The 19,374-nt window shown below is 37.1% G+C and overlaps 1 protein-coding gene across 1 annotated transcript in view; it reads right to left on the reverse strand.

The window, feature by feature from the left end:
• Positions 1 to 9,395: 9,395 nt before the first annotated feature.
• Positions 9,396 to 19,374, reverse strand: part of LOC148758916 (peroxiredoxin-4-like) — a 96,929-nt gene continuing 86,950 nt past the window's right edge. The window contains exon 6 of the mRNA XM_088796352.1: positions 9,396 to 10,312. Within this exon, the coding sequence (XP_088652478.1) occupies positions 9,463 to 10,312 (850 nt within the window). The 3' untranslated portion in view covers positions 9,396 to 9,462. The remainder of the gene's footprint in view (positions 10,313 to 19,374) is intronic.

Below are 19,374 nucleotides of genomic sequence, written 5' to 3' on the forward strand. Positions count from 1 at the left end.
CCTAAGAGGGAAATTCTTAGCAATGCAGGACTACCTAAAGAGACAAGAAAAATCACTAATCAACACTTTATCTTTACTTGAAGGCATCTGGAAAAAGAACAGCAAAATAAGCCCAAAAGGAGTACAAGGAAGGAGGTAATAAAGATCAGAGTGGAGATAAATGAAATAGAGATCAAAAAAACAATACAAAAGATCGACGTTAGATTCTAATTTTAAAGAAGATAAACGAAATCAACAAACCTTTAGCCAGATTCATCAAAAATAAGCGAGTGAGGACCCAAATTAATAAAATCAGAAATGAAAGAGGAGAAGTGACAAAGACATCACAGAAATACAAAAATTTAAAGAAATTATTATGAGCAACTATATGCCAACAAATTAGACAATCTGGAAGAAATGGACATTTTTCTAGAAGCATACAACCTTCCAAGGCTAACTCAAGAAGAAATGGAAAACCTGAATAGACTGATTACCACCAGGGAAATTGAATCAGTAATCAACAAGATCCCAACAAACAAAAGCCCTGGACCAGATGGCTTTACAGGTGAATTTTACAAAACAGTCTAAAAAGAATTATCACCTATCCTCCTCAAACTATTCAAAAAAATCCAGGAGGGGAGGTTCCCAAACACTTTTATGAGGCCACTATCACCCTGATCCCCAAATCAGACAAAGACATTGCAAAAAAAGAAAACTACAGGCCGATATCCCTAATGAACATAGATGCAAAAATCCTCAACAAAAGATTAGCAAACAGAATTCAGCAATACATTAAAAAGATCATACACCATGATCAAGTGGGATTCATTTCTGGTATCCATGGTGGTTCAACATCTGCAAATAAGTTAATGTGATACATCACATTAACGAAATGAAAAATAAAAATCATATGATATCAACAGATGCAGAAAAAGCATTTGACAAAATCCAGCAGCCTTTTATGCTACAAACTCTTAAGAAAGTGGGAATAGAGGGACCATATCTCCACATAACAAAGACCATATATGATAAAACCACAGCTAACATCATACTTAATGGGAAAAGCTAAAACTATTCCCCTTAAGATCAGGAACAAGGCAAGGTTGCCCACTTTCTCCACTTCTATTCAACATATAGTTCTGGAAGTTCTAGCCACAGCAATCTGACAAGGAAAATAAATAAAAGGCATCCAAATCGGTAAGGAGGAAGTAAAATTGTCATTATATGCAGATGATATGATACTATATAGAGAGAGCCCTAAAGACTCCACCAAGAAACTATTACAGCTGATAGATGAATTTAGTAAAGTAGCAGGATACAAAATTAATATTCAGAAATCAGCTGCATTTGTATATACCAATAATAAAATATCAGAAGGAGAAATTAAGAATACAGTCCCATTTACAATTGCTTCATAGACTACAAAATACCTGGGAATAAATTTAACCAAGAAGTAAAAGATCTGTACTCAAAAAATTACAAGACACTGAAGAGAGAAATTAAAGATACAAATGGATGGAAACACATACCATGCTTATGGATTGGAAGAATTAATATCCTTAAAATGTCCATACTGCCTAAGGCAATATACAGATTCAATACAATTCCTATGAAACTACCAAGGACATTTTTCACAGAAATAGTACATACAATCCTAAAATTTATATGGAACCATAAAAAAACCCCGGATAGCCTTGGCAATCTTGAGAAATAAGAACAATTGGTGGCAAAATGATACCTGACATCAAATTATACTACAAGGCTACAGTAATCAAAACAGCATTCATGGTACTGGCATAAAAAACAGACACATAGATCAATGGAAAAGAATAGAGAGCCCAGAAATAAATCCATGCCTATATGGTCATTTAATCTACGATAATGGAAGCAAGAATTTATGGTGGAGTTGAAACTGTCTATTCAATAAATCGTGCCAGGAAACCCGGAAGAGACATGCAAAAAAATGAAGCTGGACCACCTCCTTACATCATATACAAGAATAAATTTAAAATGAATTAAAGACTTAAATTGAAGATCTGAAACCATAAAATTCCTAGAAGAAAATATAGAAAGAAAGTTTACAGACATTACCGGAGTAAGATTTTTTACTGATATATACCCTCAGGCAAAGGAAGAGAAAAAATAAACATGTGGGATTATATTAGACCAAAAAGTTTCTTTTCACAACAAAGGAAACCATCAATAAAACAAAAGGGATCCTACGGAATAGGAGAAGATATTTGCCAATGATATATCTGATAGGGAATTAATATCCAAAATTTATAAAAAACTCACTCAATTCCAAAAATACAAAGAATCCAATTGAAAAATAGGCAGAGCACATGAAGAGACATTTTTCTAAAGAGGACATACAGATGGCAAAGACATATGAAGAAATGCTCAACTTCACTAATCATTAGAGAAATGCAAATAAAAACCACCATGAGATACCACCTCACCCCAGTCAAAATGGCTATCATCAATAAATCAACAAACAACAAGTGCTGGTGAGGATGTGGATAAAAGGGAACCCTTGTGCACTGTTGGTAGGATTGCAGATTGGTGCAGCCACTATGGAAACCAGTTTGGAGGTATCTCAAAAATCTGAAAATGGAACTACCTTATGATCCAGCAATCCCACTCCTAGGTATCTATCCGGAGAAATCCAAAACTCTAATTCAAAAAAATGTATGCACTCCTATGTTTATTGCAGCACTATACACAATAGCCAAGACATGGAAACAACAGAAATGCCCATCGGTAGATGACTGGATTAAGAAACTGATACATTTACACAGTGGAGTATTACGATGCCATAAGGAAGAATGAAATCTTACCATTTGCAACAATATGGACAGACCTAGAGAACATTATGTTAAGTGAAATAAGTCAGACAGAGAAACACAAATACCATATGATCTCACTTATATGTGGAATCTAAAGAAAAGAATAAATGAATATACTAATCAGAAACAATCTCAGAGACATAGAGTGAAAACTAAGGGTTGCTAGATGGGAGGGGGGGTGGGGATAAAGGGGAAAGTGAGGGGATTAGAAAGCACAGTCAGTAACCACAAGATTGCCAAGGGGATACAAAAGTCAATTTGGGGAATGTAATCAATAATGTTGTAAAGATTTTGTTGGGTATCTGCGGACAGTTGTCTCATTAGGGAGACCACCTCAGGGATGATGTAGATGACTGATCACTGCACTGTACACCTGAAGCTGAACAAAAATGAATGTCAACTAAAATTGTATATATATATATATATATATATATATATATATATATATATTTATATATATTTATATATTTATATATATATTTATATTTATATCTATATCTATATCTATATATCCACAAGAAGCAGAGTACAGCATTAGGAATAGAGAGAGAGTGGAAATGTAATTAATAGCTGTGTGCCATGTCAGAGGGGTAGTGGATGGGGTGAGGGGGGTTGTCACTGTGTGAGTTATATAAATGATGAATAATGATGAATATCTATTATATTGTTTTGTGCACCTGAAACTAATAAAAAGAAAGAAAAAAAGAAAGAAAGAATTCCCTGCAGAGTGATGCAGCACAGGTATTGTCCATTTTATAGTGAAGAAAACCAGGATCCAAAAAGACAAAGTTTGAAATCACACAGTCAGCATATTTCAGAGGCGTAGTCCTGGTCACCTGAACCCAATTCTTTCCCTTTGGTGGATCAACTCCCCTTCCATGATAAGTGCAGTGTCCAGGCAGGATGACAAGCCCAATCCTATGGCTCAAGAAAAATAAGTGCTACAAAGATTCCTGGAATTTCCCTCTGTGACCTTTCCTAAATTATAAATGGGAAAACAAATGTAGAATAGAATCTAAGTTTGCTTGAAAAGTGGCTTCTGGATGTTTCTCATCTTCTTTGTACTTAAACGCTGCCAATTTCTACAAACTGACGTAGTATAATACACCCAAGTAGTCTTTTATGACCTCCTCACATGTTTAGAATTTGTGATTAATTTTTTAAATTTTCTTCAAATCTCCTCTTTTTGTTTCCAGATATCTGGTACATTATTTTTTGCTTGTTTGTTTAATGTGATAGTCTGCATTCATCAATATGATGTCCCCTTAGCACTTTGCTTGTTCTTCCCTTTTCCTATCACACATCTTCCTTGTTATTTGTTCAATGTCAAAGCAGACATTGCTAGATTTTGTAGTCAATAAAGCAGCATCATGCTCAGTACATGCTCAGTAAACGATGAACTAAAGAGTGAATTTAAAGAGATGAACTAAAGAGTGAATGAGAGAATGAATAAATGCTGATGTAGTCAAGTTCCTGTGCCCTCAAAAACCCAACAGCTTTATTCTATTTCTTTGTCACAAATATCTACCGTTAGTCATAACTGACTAAACCCTCGTTGACTCCTAAACAAAGCCAGACACTCAGCTCCCTTGCACATATCACTAAATATACAGAGGGTGCCAAAAAAAAAAAAAAAAAAAAATGTGTACACACATTTTAAGAAAGGAAAAAACTGTATTAAAATTGTAATGCAATGAATGACGCTAGCATTCATTTGATTAACACCATCTTTTGAGCGAATGTCATACTACACATGGCTACTGTAATTCAATTGAATTTCGAAAAGTAATACATAGATAACATCTCTTAAAATGTGTACCTTTTTTTTTGGCACCCCCAGTATAAGGTGATCAAAGGGTAGCAGAAAGAGAGACATCCCTCCTAAACATGCTGCCTGTTGAGGACACTACACTGAGTGCCTACAGGAAACCCAAGAGGCAACGCGATCAACTGTGTAAGTGTGTGATGAGAGAAACACAAGGTGCATTGGGAGAACCTAGGGGGCACCCTGGTATTCAGAGGAAGGTGCCTACCTGGGTGACATGATGCCGCTGTAACTAATGACCTTCTCATGACCTAGCCAGAGAACAGGCTGGGCCACGTAGTTCCACTGATATCATTTCACTATGTACTGGGGACATTGTATTCAGTAAACTTTTCCTAATTGATTTTGCCTGGGAGATTGTCTATCATGTATTGTAAGGTACTCAGAGAAGGAGCTTAGTTGTCATATTATTAGTGTATAGGGCCCATCTCAGCAGCACACACAAATTCTGAAATGCTACGTGAAGCAGGCAATGAGAACAATGACACTCTTAGTCTCACTGGATTCTTAGGATCTCTGTAGGTGGAGTTTTTATCTTTGCTTTCCAGCAACCTGAATTTGAATGATTATTCCAAGAGAGTTTAAACCAGTTTGAAAAGGTAATCCCATAGCCTATAAGATCTAAGCTTCAGGAAGCATTGGGGAAAATCATCCTTGATTTTTTTCCATTGATACACCCATTCCTATTTCTCATAGTTCAGTGCCCAGCTTTTTTGATGTAATCTCTCTCCTAAGTGTCTACACCTCAGGGAGGGTTTAGGAGGTTTTGAATTTATCTCTTACCTTAATCTTCCAATAAAAACGAGAGTTTCCTTTATGTTTCAGAAGCTAGCTTTGAAAATCAGCTTCAGAAAGCCAGGATTTCGGACTTATTGAAGGGTGGTGGATTTATGTAGCTCCATTTTACTGGCGGTGCCAGTCCATGCTGAGCCTGGACCTGTTTCTTTAGCTCTAGGCATCTGGATCTCAGATTGCATTTTCATTTTCAGCAATGTTAAGTATGGATTCTCTTTGTATTGCCTCCTGACATGCTCTAAAGTGGGCAGAAAGGGTGACTTCTGGATACCAACTGTTCAAGAGATTCGTCCCTGGAAAGTGACTGGTGTAAAAAATAGTATAAACGGAACCACTTCAAAATGGAGGCAGAGTTGCCTTGCACATTTTACTCCTCAAAGCTCTGGAAATTTAACACTGGGCAAAACAAACTTTGGACCAAAAGCAGCATTATATTCCAAACAACTGTTTGCAAAGCTAACAGGAAAGCAGGTATTCTGACTACAGGACTGAAAATTAAAGACATTCTTTAGAATTAGCATGACTATGTTAGTTTATCTGTATCTATGGAAATCCCTGCCTCCACTTAACACCCATAGACATTCCTTTCTTCTATTCATGTAATTCCCCTTCCTTTTCTCATAAATACCCCTTATCTTCAACACCTAATCAGAACAATATTTGGGTTTCTGCCTAAATATCAGTGCTTTCCGAATAGCTATGCTCTTGGATCTCAAGTAAATGCTAGTTGATTCTCACTTTGGCCTTTTATTTTTAGGTTAACACTGGCATATGTGGGGTGTGTGTGTGTGTGTGTGTGTGTGTGTATGCTTTGGACCCATGACCTTCAGGGCCTTCCTGGAATACCTATGTCTCCCGGAGGTAAAGAAAATGCGGAGTTGCCTTGGGAAACTTGTTCAAAGGTAAAAGGCGAAAGACAGCAGCTGCTGCTCCCTTTGGTTGACCTGGTATAATACAACCTTGCTTTTCTTTTCTTTTTTTTTGCTTTTCAATTTTGTTGTCTTGATCCAGTTTTGGGGCACTGGCAGGAGGCTGGTCAGTTCCCCTTTGTGAGCAGCTGATTAAGTCCACACCCAAACCACTTTCCTTACCAGGTTCTCACACTCCAGGGTCTCTATACCCCTAATGCCTAATTCCTTTGGGGCCAGGTACCTGACAACTAGAGACAGACCCTACCCCTGGGTCAAAGAAATTATTCAAATTAGTCCACAGAGAACCAGAAACCTACCTAACTCTACCCCCACACCACGTGTTATACATGAACTGCACCTTAATATAATATTACAGCTTGCTGCTACCCTATCCCTGGAGTGCAACTCCCTCCGTGGTGCTGCCTGGCAGCCTTCTCCTGTGCATAGCTGTATGTAACAAAAAGTCCTGTACGTAACATAGTTGTATGTAACAACAAGTGTCATTATGTTGTGCCCCACCATTGAAAGAATCTTTAAATCTTATAAAACAACAGGATACTAGTTTAGATATGCTCACTGTCAGGAATTGAAACCTGGAATCACCGGTTTAAAAAATAAGGAAATCTGTCTCACTTAATATGAAATCCAAAATGATGTCAGCTTTAGGTATACAATGAGCTAGGCATGGGCTCCTCTTCTTTGTGGTTCCAAAGGCTCTTCCCTTTTAGTTTTTTCAATTAGTAAGGTATAATTGACATGTAACATTATATTACTTTCAGGGGTACAACATAATGAGTTAATTAATCCGTATTTGTATATTTTGTGAAATGATCACCACAATCTGTCTAGTTAACATCTGTCACAATAGTTACAAAGTTTTTGTTCTTGTGTTGAGAACTTTTAAGATTTACTCTGTTAGCAACTTATACATCACGTGCAATACAGTATTGTTAACTATGCTGTAGATTATATCCCCATGATTTATTTATTCTGTAACTGGAACTTTGTAATTTTTGCCCTCCTTCTCCCATTTTGTCTACCCCCACCCCTGTTTCTGGCAACCACCTATCTCTTCTCTGTAACTATGAATTTTTTTTTGATTCCACATGTAAGTGAGGTTATGTTTTTTGTCTTGCTCTCTCTGACTTATTTTACTTAGCATAATGCCCTTCATGTCCATCCATGTCATTATAAATGTAAGATTTTTCTTCTTTTAATTTCTGAATAATATTTCATCATATATATGTATGTATATATATATGTATATATATGTATGTATATATATATATGTATATATATCATCTTCTTTATGCCTTTGTCCATTGATAAGCACTTAGGTTGCTTCCATATCTTGGCTATTGTTGCAATGAATATGGGAGTGCAGATACCTTTCCATATTAATGTTTTGTTTTCTTTGGTTAAATACACAGAAGTGGAATTGTTGAATCATATGGCAGTTGTATTTTTAATTTGTTGAGGAACCTCCATTCTGTTTTCCACAGTGGCTGCATCAATTTACAATCCCACCAACAGTGCATGAGTGTTCCCTTTTGTTCACATCCTAACAAACACTTGTTATCTCTTATTTTCCTGACGATAGCCATTCTAACAAGTATGTCTATTCTTATGCCAGTAACATAGTGTTTTGATTAGGATAGATGTCCAGCTTTGCTTTTTGCCCTCCAGACTGCTTTGGCTGTTTGGGACTTCTGTGGCACCATACAAATTTTAAGATTGTTTTTTCTACTTCTGTAAAATGTGTCATTGGAATTTTGACAGTGATTGCCTTGAGTCTATAGATGACTTTGGATAGTATGGTCACATCAGATAAAATAGACTTTAAGCCGAAATTGTAACAAGGGACAAGGAAAAAACATTTGATGAAATACAACATCCTTTCATGATTAAAAACCTCAACAAATTGGGTATGGAAGGAACATACCGCAACATAATAAAGACCACATAAGACAAACCCATAGCTAACATTATACTCAATGGCAAGAACTTTCTTTTAAGATCAGGAATAAGACATATTCTTGCCCACTCTCTCCACTCGTATTCAGCATAGTACTGGAAGTCCTAATACAATTAAACAAGACAATGAAATAAAAGGCATCCAAATAGGAAAAGAAGAAATAAAATTACTGTTATTTGCAAGTGATATGATTTTATAGACAGAAAATCCCAAATATTCAACCAAAAAACTGCTGGAACTAATCAAATTCAATAAAGCTGCAAGTTATAAAATCAATACACAGAAATCAGTTGTATTTCTCACTTTCCCCCATGGGAGAAATCATGGCCCAGATCTCTGTTGATCCTAAACTGTGTCACCTTGGGAGACAGCTGATGTGGGTAAAGTTAAGTCATTCCTTTTACTCTCACTATTGTGCCCAAACTTGTAATTTTGCTCCAGTGCTGTGTTGGATCGTTTCCTCTGGAAACCCAGACTATCACAAAGGCTGTGTTTTCTGTGGGTGATTGTCTAAAACATTGTTTCCAGGGGTTCTCTGACCATGACTGAGAGGGATTGGAGCCAGTTCCCAGGCCACTGCATGTTCTACAGCAAGGACTGAGTTCTGTCTGCCTATTACTCAATGCAGGGGTAGGCAAGACTCCTCTGGGGTCCTTTGGCAGGTTGTGCTGGATCCCAGAGTTACTACAAAGGCACTTTTATCTGTGGATAGATGCCAAATTATTGTTGCTAAAAGGGAGGACAAGAAAGAGGGCCATCTTATTCTGTCATATGCTGTTGTCACACCTCCTCATCAATTGTCTTAAACAATAGCTCTTGGATTCTGTTGAGATGGCTTACTCATCTTGTTAAAAAATCCTTTGGCCGCAATCTTAGTGTTCTTTTCCGATCACACTTTCTCTTTATAATATGGATGGATACGTTGAGAATTTTCCAAGCCTCTAAGTTCTGCTTTCTTTTGGATTGACTTTTCCATTTTTAAGTCATTTTCCTCCTCTTGTATTTTACTATAAGCAGTCAGGAGAAGCCAAGCCACACCTACAACTTTTTTTCTTCTTTTTTTTTTTTTAGTAGTAAACGGTGTACTTTATTGAGGATGTTCAAGCATCATAACCTCAAGTAGTTTTCAGTTCAGTTTATGAAATACTTCAGTTTTCCAGCTGGATCTGGGATTATTGTTTCACTACCAGGTTTCCAGCCAGCAGGGCAGACTTCTCCATGTTTGTCGGTATACTGGAATGCTTGAACCAAACGAAGGGTCTCATCCACTGATCTACCCACAGGAAGGTCATTCAGAGTAATCTGTCTCAGGATTCCTTTGTCATCGATAATGAAGAGACCTCTAAGAGTGTGGCCTGAGTCCTCTAGATCCACGCCATAGTCCTTTGAGATTTGATGGGTCAGATCTGAAAGAAGTGGAATCCTTATTGATCCGAGACCTCCTTGTCTTCGAGGAGTATTAATCCAGGCCAAACGGGTAAAGTGTGAATCAACGGGGCACGCTACCACTTCAGTGTTTATGGATCTGAATTCTTCAATTCTGTCACCAAAGGCGATACTTTCAGTAGGACACAGAAAAGTGAAATCAAGTGGGTAAAAGAAAAACACCAGGTATTTCCCACGATAATCAGTTAACTTCAGCTCCTTAAATTCTCCATTTATCACAGCTGTTCCTTCCCAATAAGGTGCTGGCTTGGAAATCTTAGCTTTGCTGAGGTGCAGGGAGTGGTCGGATACTGAAACTCGGGATGCCTCTCCCGGGTACACTTGTGTCCCCCCCCCCCCCCCCCCCCCCCCCCCCCCCGCGTAGAAGTGACACTCCTCTTCACGGGTTCGCGGCCTCTCCTCTGCCTCCCAGCCCCGCAGTGCCCCAGCCGACAGCAGGAACAGCAGCAGCGGCAGCAGCGGCAGCCTTCGGCTCCAGCCGGGGACTGGAGTCCTCGCGGGACACAAGTCCCTTGGCGCGCCCGCACGCGTGCGACTTCTCCCACCGCCAGGCCAACAACATGTTGTTTAAAAATAACTTCAGCTAAATGTCCAATGCATGGTCTATGAGTTTTACTTTCCAGAAAACACAATGCAGTCAAGTCCTTTGTAACAACACTTTATAACAACAATGGGCTTTTCTCTACTGTCCAATAATACATTCTCATTTCCATATGAGACCTCATTCAGAATGGCCTTTACCATCCATGTTTCCATCCACATTCTGTTTAGGATTACTTAGGTATTCTCTAAGAACACTGAGGCTTTCCCTACAGCTCTCCTGTTTTCTTTCTGGGCCCTTACCAAAAATCACCCTGAACAGTCTTTTCACAGCAATTGAGGCTTTTTCTAGCATCCATCTCAAGACTCTTCCAGCCTCCATACATTACCCAGTTTCAAAGCTGCTTCCATATTTTCAAGTTTTGGTTACAGTAGCACTTTCATTTCCCATTGCCAATTTCTCTCTTCAGGAGATGAGGAAAAACTTTGAGAACATCCCAACTCCGTTTGCCCAGGAGACTTCCTCCAATATCAGATAGAATTGTATTATATGTTTAATACTAAACCAGTCACTGAAGGGGGGACCACCATTAGATTAGATCAAACAGGATTCAGAATAGACACAGTCTCCCTTGAAAATCATGGAAACATGGAAAAGGCTACATGCTTGAAAGAAACACATATTATAGATCTGTTTTGTTTTAAGAATGGAAGTGGAAATAGACATTGGGTAGAGAACCATCAGTGTTTGCTGCTCCTAAGTGTGTATCTTTATTTACCTTCATCCTCTAAACTCATTTTTACACTTATCAGCTTTTCAACCTTATGTAATTTCCATAGATATTTAAACTTGAATTTCCTCATCTATGGTGTAATTTTAGAAAAAAACTCCATGCAAATTCCTCATCCTTAACATACAGGACAAAACACAAATGACTGATGGTTGATATTTCCTTGATCTTTAGACAAAGTCTTTTTTTGTTTTGTTTTGTTTTTTTCCCCCCTAAATGAGTAACTGACTTTAGAATGCAAATGATTCTGAGAAGTGGAGTAACTTACTATCCCACTGCGGGTGGCTAATGGGATGCTCTCCTGTGGTCAGGATTGGCAAGAGGAGGGGGAAATAAGGAACAGCTTAATCATATTGAGGATCTAAAATGTGGGGCAGGGGCACAACTAAATCCTGTCTATCCTCTATAATACTTCACTTTTTCCTAGATGGTAAAACATCCCAAAGTTTGTGAAGAAAGACTTTAAGGTAAAAAGAGGGTATTAGATGGGTAATAACCTGTGGGAACTTGGAAGCTTCTCTCCCAAAGCGTAAAAGTAATGACTTACTAGTGAAAGACAACTATAGGCCAATAGGTAGGTACAGATTGGTGAGATAGAAAGAGCACTTGACCAGGAAACAGAAACCAAGTTCAAGTCCATCTTCACCATTTCCTCTCAACTTCACCTCAAGTAAATTCTGAACCTATTTTAACTCCTTGTATTGCCATTTGCCAAATGACAGTAAATGTGTCTGTCCTCCTGATCTTTCAATGGAACTATAAGAACTGCATAAAAAGAAAAGTGTTTTGAAAAGCATTGTTCTTCCCTGATGCAGACAAGAATAATGCCTTACCTCTGTAAAGATATCCTAAGTCCCCACACCTACCTTTTCTCTTTACTAGTCAGATCGACCAGCAAATTTAACAACTGAAAAAATATACCTGAACTGAGGGTGTTTTGTAAACACTAGAGTTTTGGAAAGCTGACAGTGCATACTCCAGGCCATTCTCCCTTGAGTAATTGAAGTGAGAGGATGTTCAGGAAAAATTCCTGCTAAATAATCCCTTTCCTAATAACAGATACATACAAATATGTAAAGATGGAGCACCGTCTCGAAGATAAAACGGTAATACAAAGCCAGTTCAGGGCCTCAGTGAAATAACGGCAAGACAGTGGAAGTAACATGGCAGCAACCCACAGTTAATCAACACTTAAAAGACCATTCATTTAGTGCTTGGAAATTTTTCAAGCAGAGTCTCCCAGGCCCTTGTTCATGACGATTATCTTTATCTCTTTGAAGACATCTCCTTTAGGAGAGTAGTCTCAGGCTCAGAGATCATTTTCAGATCACTCCTGCCTCTAAAACAGTTTTATTGCAGTCTTGAATTATTAATTTTCCCTAATTAGTTTCTGTGATCACATTTGCCCTTTCATCTCCAATGATGCTTTCACTGTAATTTTTATAAATGAAAATACTAAAGACGCAGACTTCAAATGCTCAGTTGTGGCACAGTTGGGGATAACAACACATCTGTCGGGATGGAATCTATGTCTGCCAGAGCCCGGTGGCCAGTCAGAGTCTACAGCTGAAATCCAGTATTGTCTGTGTGGCTACTTGTCTGAGGTCGTGTATATATATGTACATGTTCGTGTGTGTACACGTGTGCGTGTGTCCGCAGAATGGTGGGAAGAAATAGATGAGGTTTACTCCAAAGACCTGAATTTTGTCTCTGCTGACTATCTCACAAGGATACCCAGAGGCAATCACTGTTCTTTCCTGGCCTTAGGCTTTTTATCTGTAATGCTAAGACCATAAACCAGCTCTTCTTATTTCATAGTCTGTTCATAAGAATTAGTGAAATAATGGATCCTTAGGAAGTAGAGGCGTTAACCTGCCCATGACTCATCAGACAGTCAGCAAACAGAAACTCCAGTCAACTCTCAGAGACTAGCTTATGTCCTTCCTGTTTCATGAAACATTTCTAGCCTTCGTTAGCAAACACATTTCTATCTTATCTCAACTCCTACAGCACCAATAATTCCTTAGTCCTCAGGCCTGAATTACTCTCATACTCATTTCTGTATGAGTCCTGTCTCAGTGGAGGAACTCTGAGATTCTTGCAATTGGGGCCAGTGCCTTACATGAGACATGGTAGACTAATTAAGAACAGTGGTTTTAAAGTCAAGAAACTTTTTAGTTTTCCCTTGAATATTGCTTGACTTCTTTGAACGTCAGCATTTCTTCTGAAAGATGGGATATTAATATTCACGTCAAACTCAAAAGTTTTGTGTGATTATTAAATAAGACAAAACATCTAAAGGCTTCAGCATGATTTCTGACAATAAGTACTGAGCAAAGATTCTTGTGATTACTTAATAACAGTAACCCAAATGCTATGGTATTATCTACAGCTATGATCTTGAGATATCGTAAGAGCCTACCGATTTTTGGAATCAGTGAAAAAAAGGTAGATTTAAATTCAACAGAGAGTCAGTCTTTGGTGTGTTTTCACAGAATTTTGACTTTTTAACTATTTTAACTTGCCTAGACCTTTGATACTTCAGGCTTTTATTTTTCCCAGAGAACAAATTGGATATTTTGACGGTGAGCACCTCCATGAAATTCTCATTTTTTAAAGGATGGTGCTCTCTTTATCTGAAAGAGGCAAACACAAGCCTCCTTTGCTGTACTAGATTCTGATAAGCATTCATAGCTCCTCTCTGCAAAGCCTGTGACCATCACACATGTGGCTTGGTCTACAGTAGGTCTTGCCAGTGGTTCCCAGTATCTGCAAGGCTGCCTCCTATTGAGTGCCAGAGTTCAGTGGAGCCAAAGAATCAGAGTCTGATTTTCTGTCTGCTAGGTACTGATTCCCCTCAATTCTGGGGTTTACATAATGGCAAACAAATTTTTTATTGCAACGTCATCTAATACCAGCAAGAAACTATACTCAGCCTTGTGCCTAGGACTTGGTTAGCGGTGCATTAAACTTCAAGTCTCCACATATGCCCTCCCAGGGTCCAGAGATCATTTGGTACATAGGATGGGTTACACGGAAAGGTAACGCATATCCCCGTGGGAACCCATTTGTTTTAAGTCCTTCAGTTTTGGAAACTGCCCTTTTTGGCAAGATACAGGTAAAACAATTTGAAACCTAAAGGAGTGTGCTTGGGGAAGTCTGTTGTGTCTTCTCCAATGACTCCTGAGAGGGGCAGGGGAAAGTGTTCATTTTCCCTGTACAGGGCTTGGTGGAAGCTGCCTGTTCCCTGTGTTGCCATCTCTCGATGGTGGCTCTCAGTTCCTGAGGCTGGCTTGTTTGCACCATACTAGGCAACTTTGTCTTTCCTCATGTCCTGAAGATACCACTCACAATAATGTTTACGTGATAAGTATTTACTGAGAAAAAAGAGGATATTGGGAAGTAATGCCAGCCAATGCAGGGAAGAAAACCTCATCAAGATCAATGTCAAACAACACAATTTCTTGAACTTCCCTGACAAATGGAATTCCCGTCAGCTGAGGCCCTTCATGGTCTGTTAGCCTACCCACGTGGGGGGACTTCCCTTCTTCTCCTTCACCTTATACCTCACTGCTTCTTGCTTATTCCAGGATTCCATTCTCATGTGTCTCATGGGCTACAATGAACAGCTCTCAAATTCATGTTATAATTACAGGCAGAGCATTTTCAGTAGTCTGGTATTCCACTCTTCCCAGAAATTCCTGGGAAAAATATGGAGGATGGTGTTATGTTTATTACCTGAAGGAAGATATCAAAAGCTTTGAATCATGAAAAATAATTCTCATTTGTTTGTGGTTTATCTCACTACCACAGTAATTAGAGGCAGCTTCAGTCACTTTATTTTTAAATAAGATACATTGTTTATAGTAAATCAGAGGAGAAGTCACTGTGGATAAAGATAAGCAGATAAAATTTAAAAGGATAAAAATGTGACATTAACCTGAGTCCTATGTCCTTCAGAATGAGAATGAAAAGAGAAGTGATGTGACAATATGGCAAAGTTCTACAATTCCTTTCTAGCTTCTTTGCAATCAGATGTGGCCTTAGGCTTGAGTTGTGGCAAATGGAATGTATGCCTAATGCACATTATGTACACTATTCTTAGGTGTATATTGGTGTTCTTTCCCATTCTGCCAGCTGAATAAGTAGAATGCTAAAGGCCTGAAGGAGACAGAGCGACAGGTGGAAAGAGCCTGGATCTCTGAAGGACTGCATGGAATAGAACCCCCCTTGCCAATGCACAATGGACTACGAATAATATCCATATTAATTCCTCTTGATAAACAGGCGAAATGAGTACTATGCTGCTTAAACTCTACATCTGTACTTTTACTTGTTTTTTCTCTCTACTTGCAGAAGTACCTCTGTCTCTGCTAAGTTTCCTTATTTTCGGCATTGGCCTCAGAAATCACCTTCCCCAGAAAAATTTTTTCTAATGTCTAAGTGGCTGTTAACGCTATTCTACATTAGCTCAGTTTACTTTAGGATTGTTCTCATATTGTATCAGCTGTAATTGTTAGTGACCCTTGCTATATCAAGCTTGAATTCCAGATGTTGGGGCCAGTATCTTCTTCATTCCTTCAGATGGATATAAAGAGGTAGTAGAGTTCTTTGACCAGGGACTGGCAGACTTGTTCTGTAAAAGGCCAGATGGTAAATATTTTAGGCTTTGCAGGCCATACAGTTGTTATCACAACTACTCCACTCTGTTGTTACAGTTAGGAAAGCAGCTATAGACAACAAAATGAGTGAGCATGGCTTTGTTCCAATAAATTTGTATTTACAAAAACAGGCAGCACCTCATATTTGGCCTTCAGAGTGCAATTCAATGAACCCTATTCTTGAGGATTCTTTAGGCCTTTATATTTTCCTATAGGGTGCATATCTTCAAGTCACTAGTGAATACCTTAATGGCCATACTAATGAAACATGCATCTCTTTATATCAGTGAGCAGAGACCAGTGTCTAGAGATAAATAGAATCAATGCTCCTTAATTCAAATTGAACCAGAACCTGGTAAACTTTGGAAAAAGTGGGGGCAATAGCCACCCTAGACTAAGAAAAAGTCAATTCACATTCAAGATGAACCCTTTAAAAGTCTTTCTTCTTTCTTTCCTCACCTGAAGTTCTATTGTTTCCACTTATTGACTTAATTACTTTTAAATGATAGATACAGGAATAAAAATGATGAAAAAAATAATTAAACCATTACTTCTAAGTCCAATATCTGGATATTACAATACATATGTATGTGTTGTATATGCATTGTATAAGTATGTATGTGTGTGTGTATCATTTTATACATACATTTTTAAATCAAATGGATCAGACTACATATATTTGGTAGATTTGTTTTTTACAAGAATATATCATAGAAATTATCTCGTGTCACCAATATGGAAAAATAGCTTCAACCTAGTATTTATCTTTTATTTGTCTGGGCATAATAGGTGTTCAATAAATATTTTTGAATGACTAAAGAATGTTTTATTATAACATCCTTTATAATGCTGCAACACTTTCCATTCATTATGTGGATGTTCAATAAGAAATTAAATTTATTTTGATTATTTATCACAATGTGTTTTATTCATTTTGATACCTATTATATTAATACATTAAGATAAAATAATAGAAAATCTTAATATATATAGCAAATTTTAAGGCTTTTTATAAATTTCGCTAAATCTCAGGAGGGCTAGAATTTGAATCAATGCAAAACAAATTATCAACCTGCCAAACAAACTTACAAAATCCAAGATACTCAAAGTTTTATAACCTTTGAGTGAGAAGAAAGTAGAATTTGTGCGTGAGAGAAATTAAGCCATTTCCTCAGGATTTGGTAGAAAACTATAATGGAAGAGGCTCACTGTGCAGCCAAATTAATTGAGTTCATCACACCTTTATTGTGTTACTAGTTTGGAAGGCTTTCGGTTTGACTTTGCCTGTGAGTTCTAATATTGTTGGATAAAGAGAGTCCATGCAAAAAGTCAAATAACCCAATTCAATCCGTGAGGCCTGTATTACCATGGAACCAAAACCGATAAAGATATCACAAGAAAATAAGACTACAGACAAATATATGAATATAGATGTAAAATCCTCAACAAAATACCAGCAAACTGAGTCCAGCAGCATATAAAAAAATTATACACCATGATCAAATGGGATTTATCCCAGGAATGAAAGATTGGTTCAACCTGTGAAAACCACTTAATGTAATGTACCATATCAAAAAATAAAGGACAATAACCACTTCGATATTTTTAGAAAAAACATTTGATAAACCCGACACCCTTTCATGATAAAAACATTCAACAAAGTAGGAACAGAAGAGACTTCCTCAACTTGATAAAGGATATCTATGATAACCCCACATTTAACATAATGCTTAAGAATCAAAGACTGGGTGTTTTCCCGCTAAGATCAGAAGCAGGGCATGGGTGCCTGCTCTTGCTACTTCTACTCAACATTGTCTTTGAAGTTCTAGCCAGAATAATAAGGGGGGAAAGAAAACCAAAGGCATCCAGATTTGAAAAAGGAAGTTAAATTATCTCTACTTGCAGATGACATTTTCTTGTGTACTGAATATTCTAAGAAATGCACAAGAAAATTATTAACCCTAATAAACAAATTCAGTGATATAAGATCAACATACAAACATCAGTTATATTTCTATATACCAACATGAATAATCTAAAACTCAATTCCACTTACAATAGCTAGTATCAAAAACTATAAAATGTTTAGGAACTAACTGAACAAAAGAAGTACAAAACTTGTACTATGAAAACTACAAAACATTGTTGAAAGAAATTAAGAAAGATGTAAATAAATTGAAAGGTAGCCTGTGTTTATGGATTGGAAGGCCAAATATTGTAAGGATGGTAACTACTTAAACTGATTTACAGATTTCACATAATCCCAGTTTTAGTAGAAATGACAAGCAGATCCTAAAATTCATATGGAAATGAAAGGATATCAGAATAGCTAAAACAGTCTTAAAAGTGAGAAAAGCTAGAGGATTCCACCGTTCTAGTCTCAAAATTTCCTACAAAGGCTATGTGATATTGATGTAAGAATAGACATATAGATAATTAGAAAAGAAGTAGAACCCAGATATAAACCATTATATTTATGGTCAATATATTTTTGTCAAGGGTACCAAGGCAATTCAATGGGAGAAAAATTGTTTTTTCAACAAATGGCACTGAAACACTGGAAATCCACATAAAAAGGAACAGATTTGGACCCCTTCCTTACACCAAACAAAATTAACTCAAAATGGATTATAGACTTAAATGCAAAAGCTAAAATTAAAAATCTCTTGTGAGAAAACTTGGGAGTAAATCTTTGTGAGTTTGAGTTTGGCAAAACTTACTTAGATATAACATCAAAAGCACATACGACAAAAGAACACAGATAAATTGGACTTCATCAAAATTAAAATATTTTGCATCTGAAAGAATATCAAGAAATTAAAAAGATAGGCTATAACCAAAAAGACAAAAAAATAACATCTACTGGTGAAGATGTGGAGAAATTAGAATTCTTGTTAATTGCTGGTGAAAATGTAAAATGGTTAAGCAACTTTGGAGAACAGTTTGGCAATTCTTCCAAAAGTTAAATGTGGAATGACCATATGACCCAGTAATTCCACCTGTAGGTATATATCCAAGAGAAATGAAAACATATGTGCATAAAAGAAATTGTACACAAATATTCATAGCAGCACTATTCATAACAGCCCCAAACTGGAAAGAAACTAAATATCCATCAAATGATAAATAAACAAAATATAGTACATTCATATAATTAAATAGTATCAGGCCATAAAAATGAATGAATGATACAGACTATAACATGGATGAATCTTAAGATCATTATGTTAAGTGAAAGAAAGGAATCATAAAAGACCATATACTGTAGGATTTCATTTATATAAAATGTCCAAAACAGAAAAATGCCAGGTGACACAAATTAGACTAAGGACCGCTTGTGGCTGGTTAAGAAGAAATAGGGAATGACTGATAATGGGTACAAAATTCCATTTTGAAGTAATGAAAATGTTCTAATATTGATAGTGGTAATGATTGCATAACTCTGTGCCTATACTAAAACCATTGAATTATAGACTTTAAATTGATAAACTGTACTCATATGGTGTGTTAAATTCTATCTCAATGAAGTTATTAAACTTTTTTACAATGTCAAATGTCCAGAAATAAAAGGGAGATTATGAGAATAATAGGCCAATTTACCTTAT

Source organism: Rhinolophus sinicus, chromosome 2 (genome assembly GCF_057876585.1).
Source record: "Rhinolophus sinicus isolate RSI-liver-muscle chromosome 2, RSI-T2T, whole genome shotgun sequence".
NCBI lineage: Eukaryota > Metazoa > Chordata > Mammalia > Chiroptera > Rhinolophidae > Rhinolophus > Rhinolophus sinicus.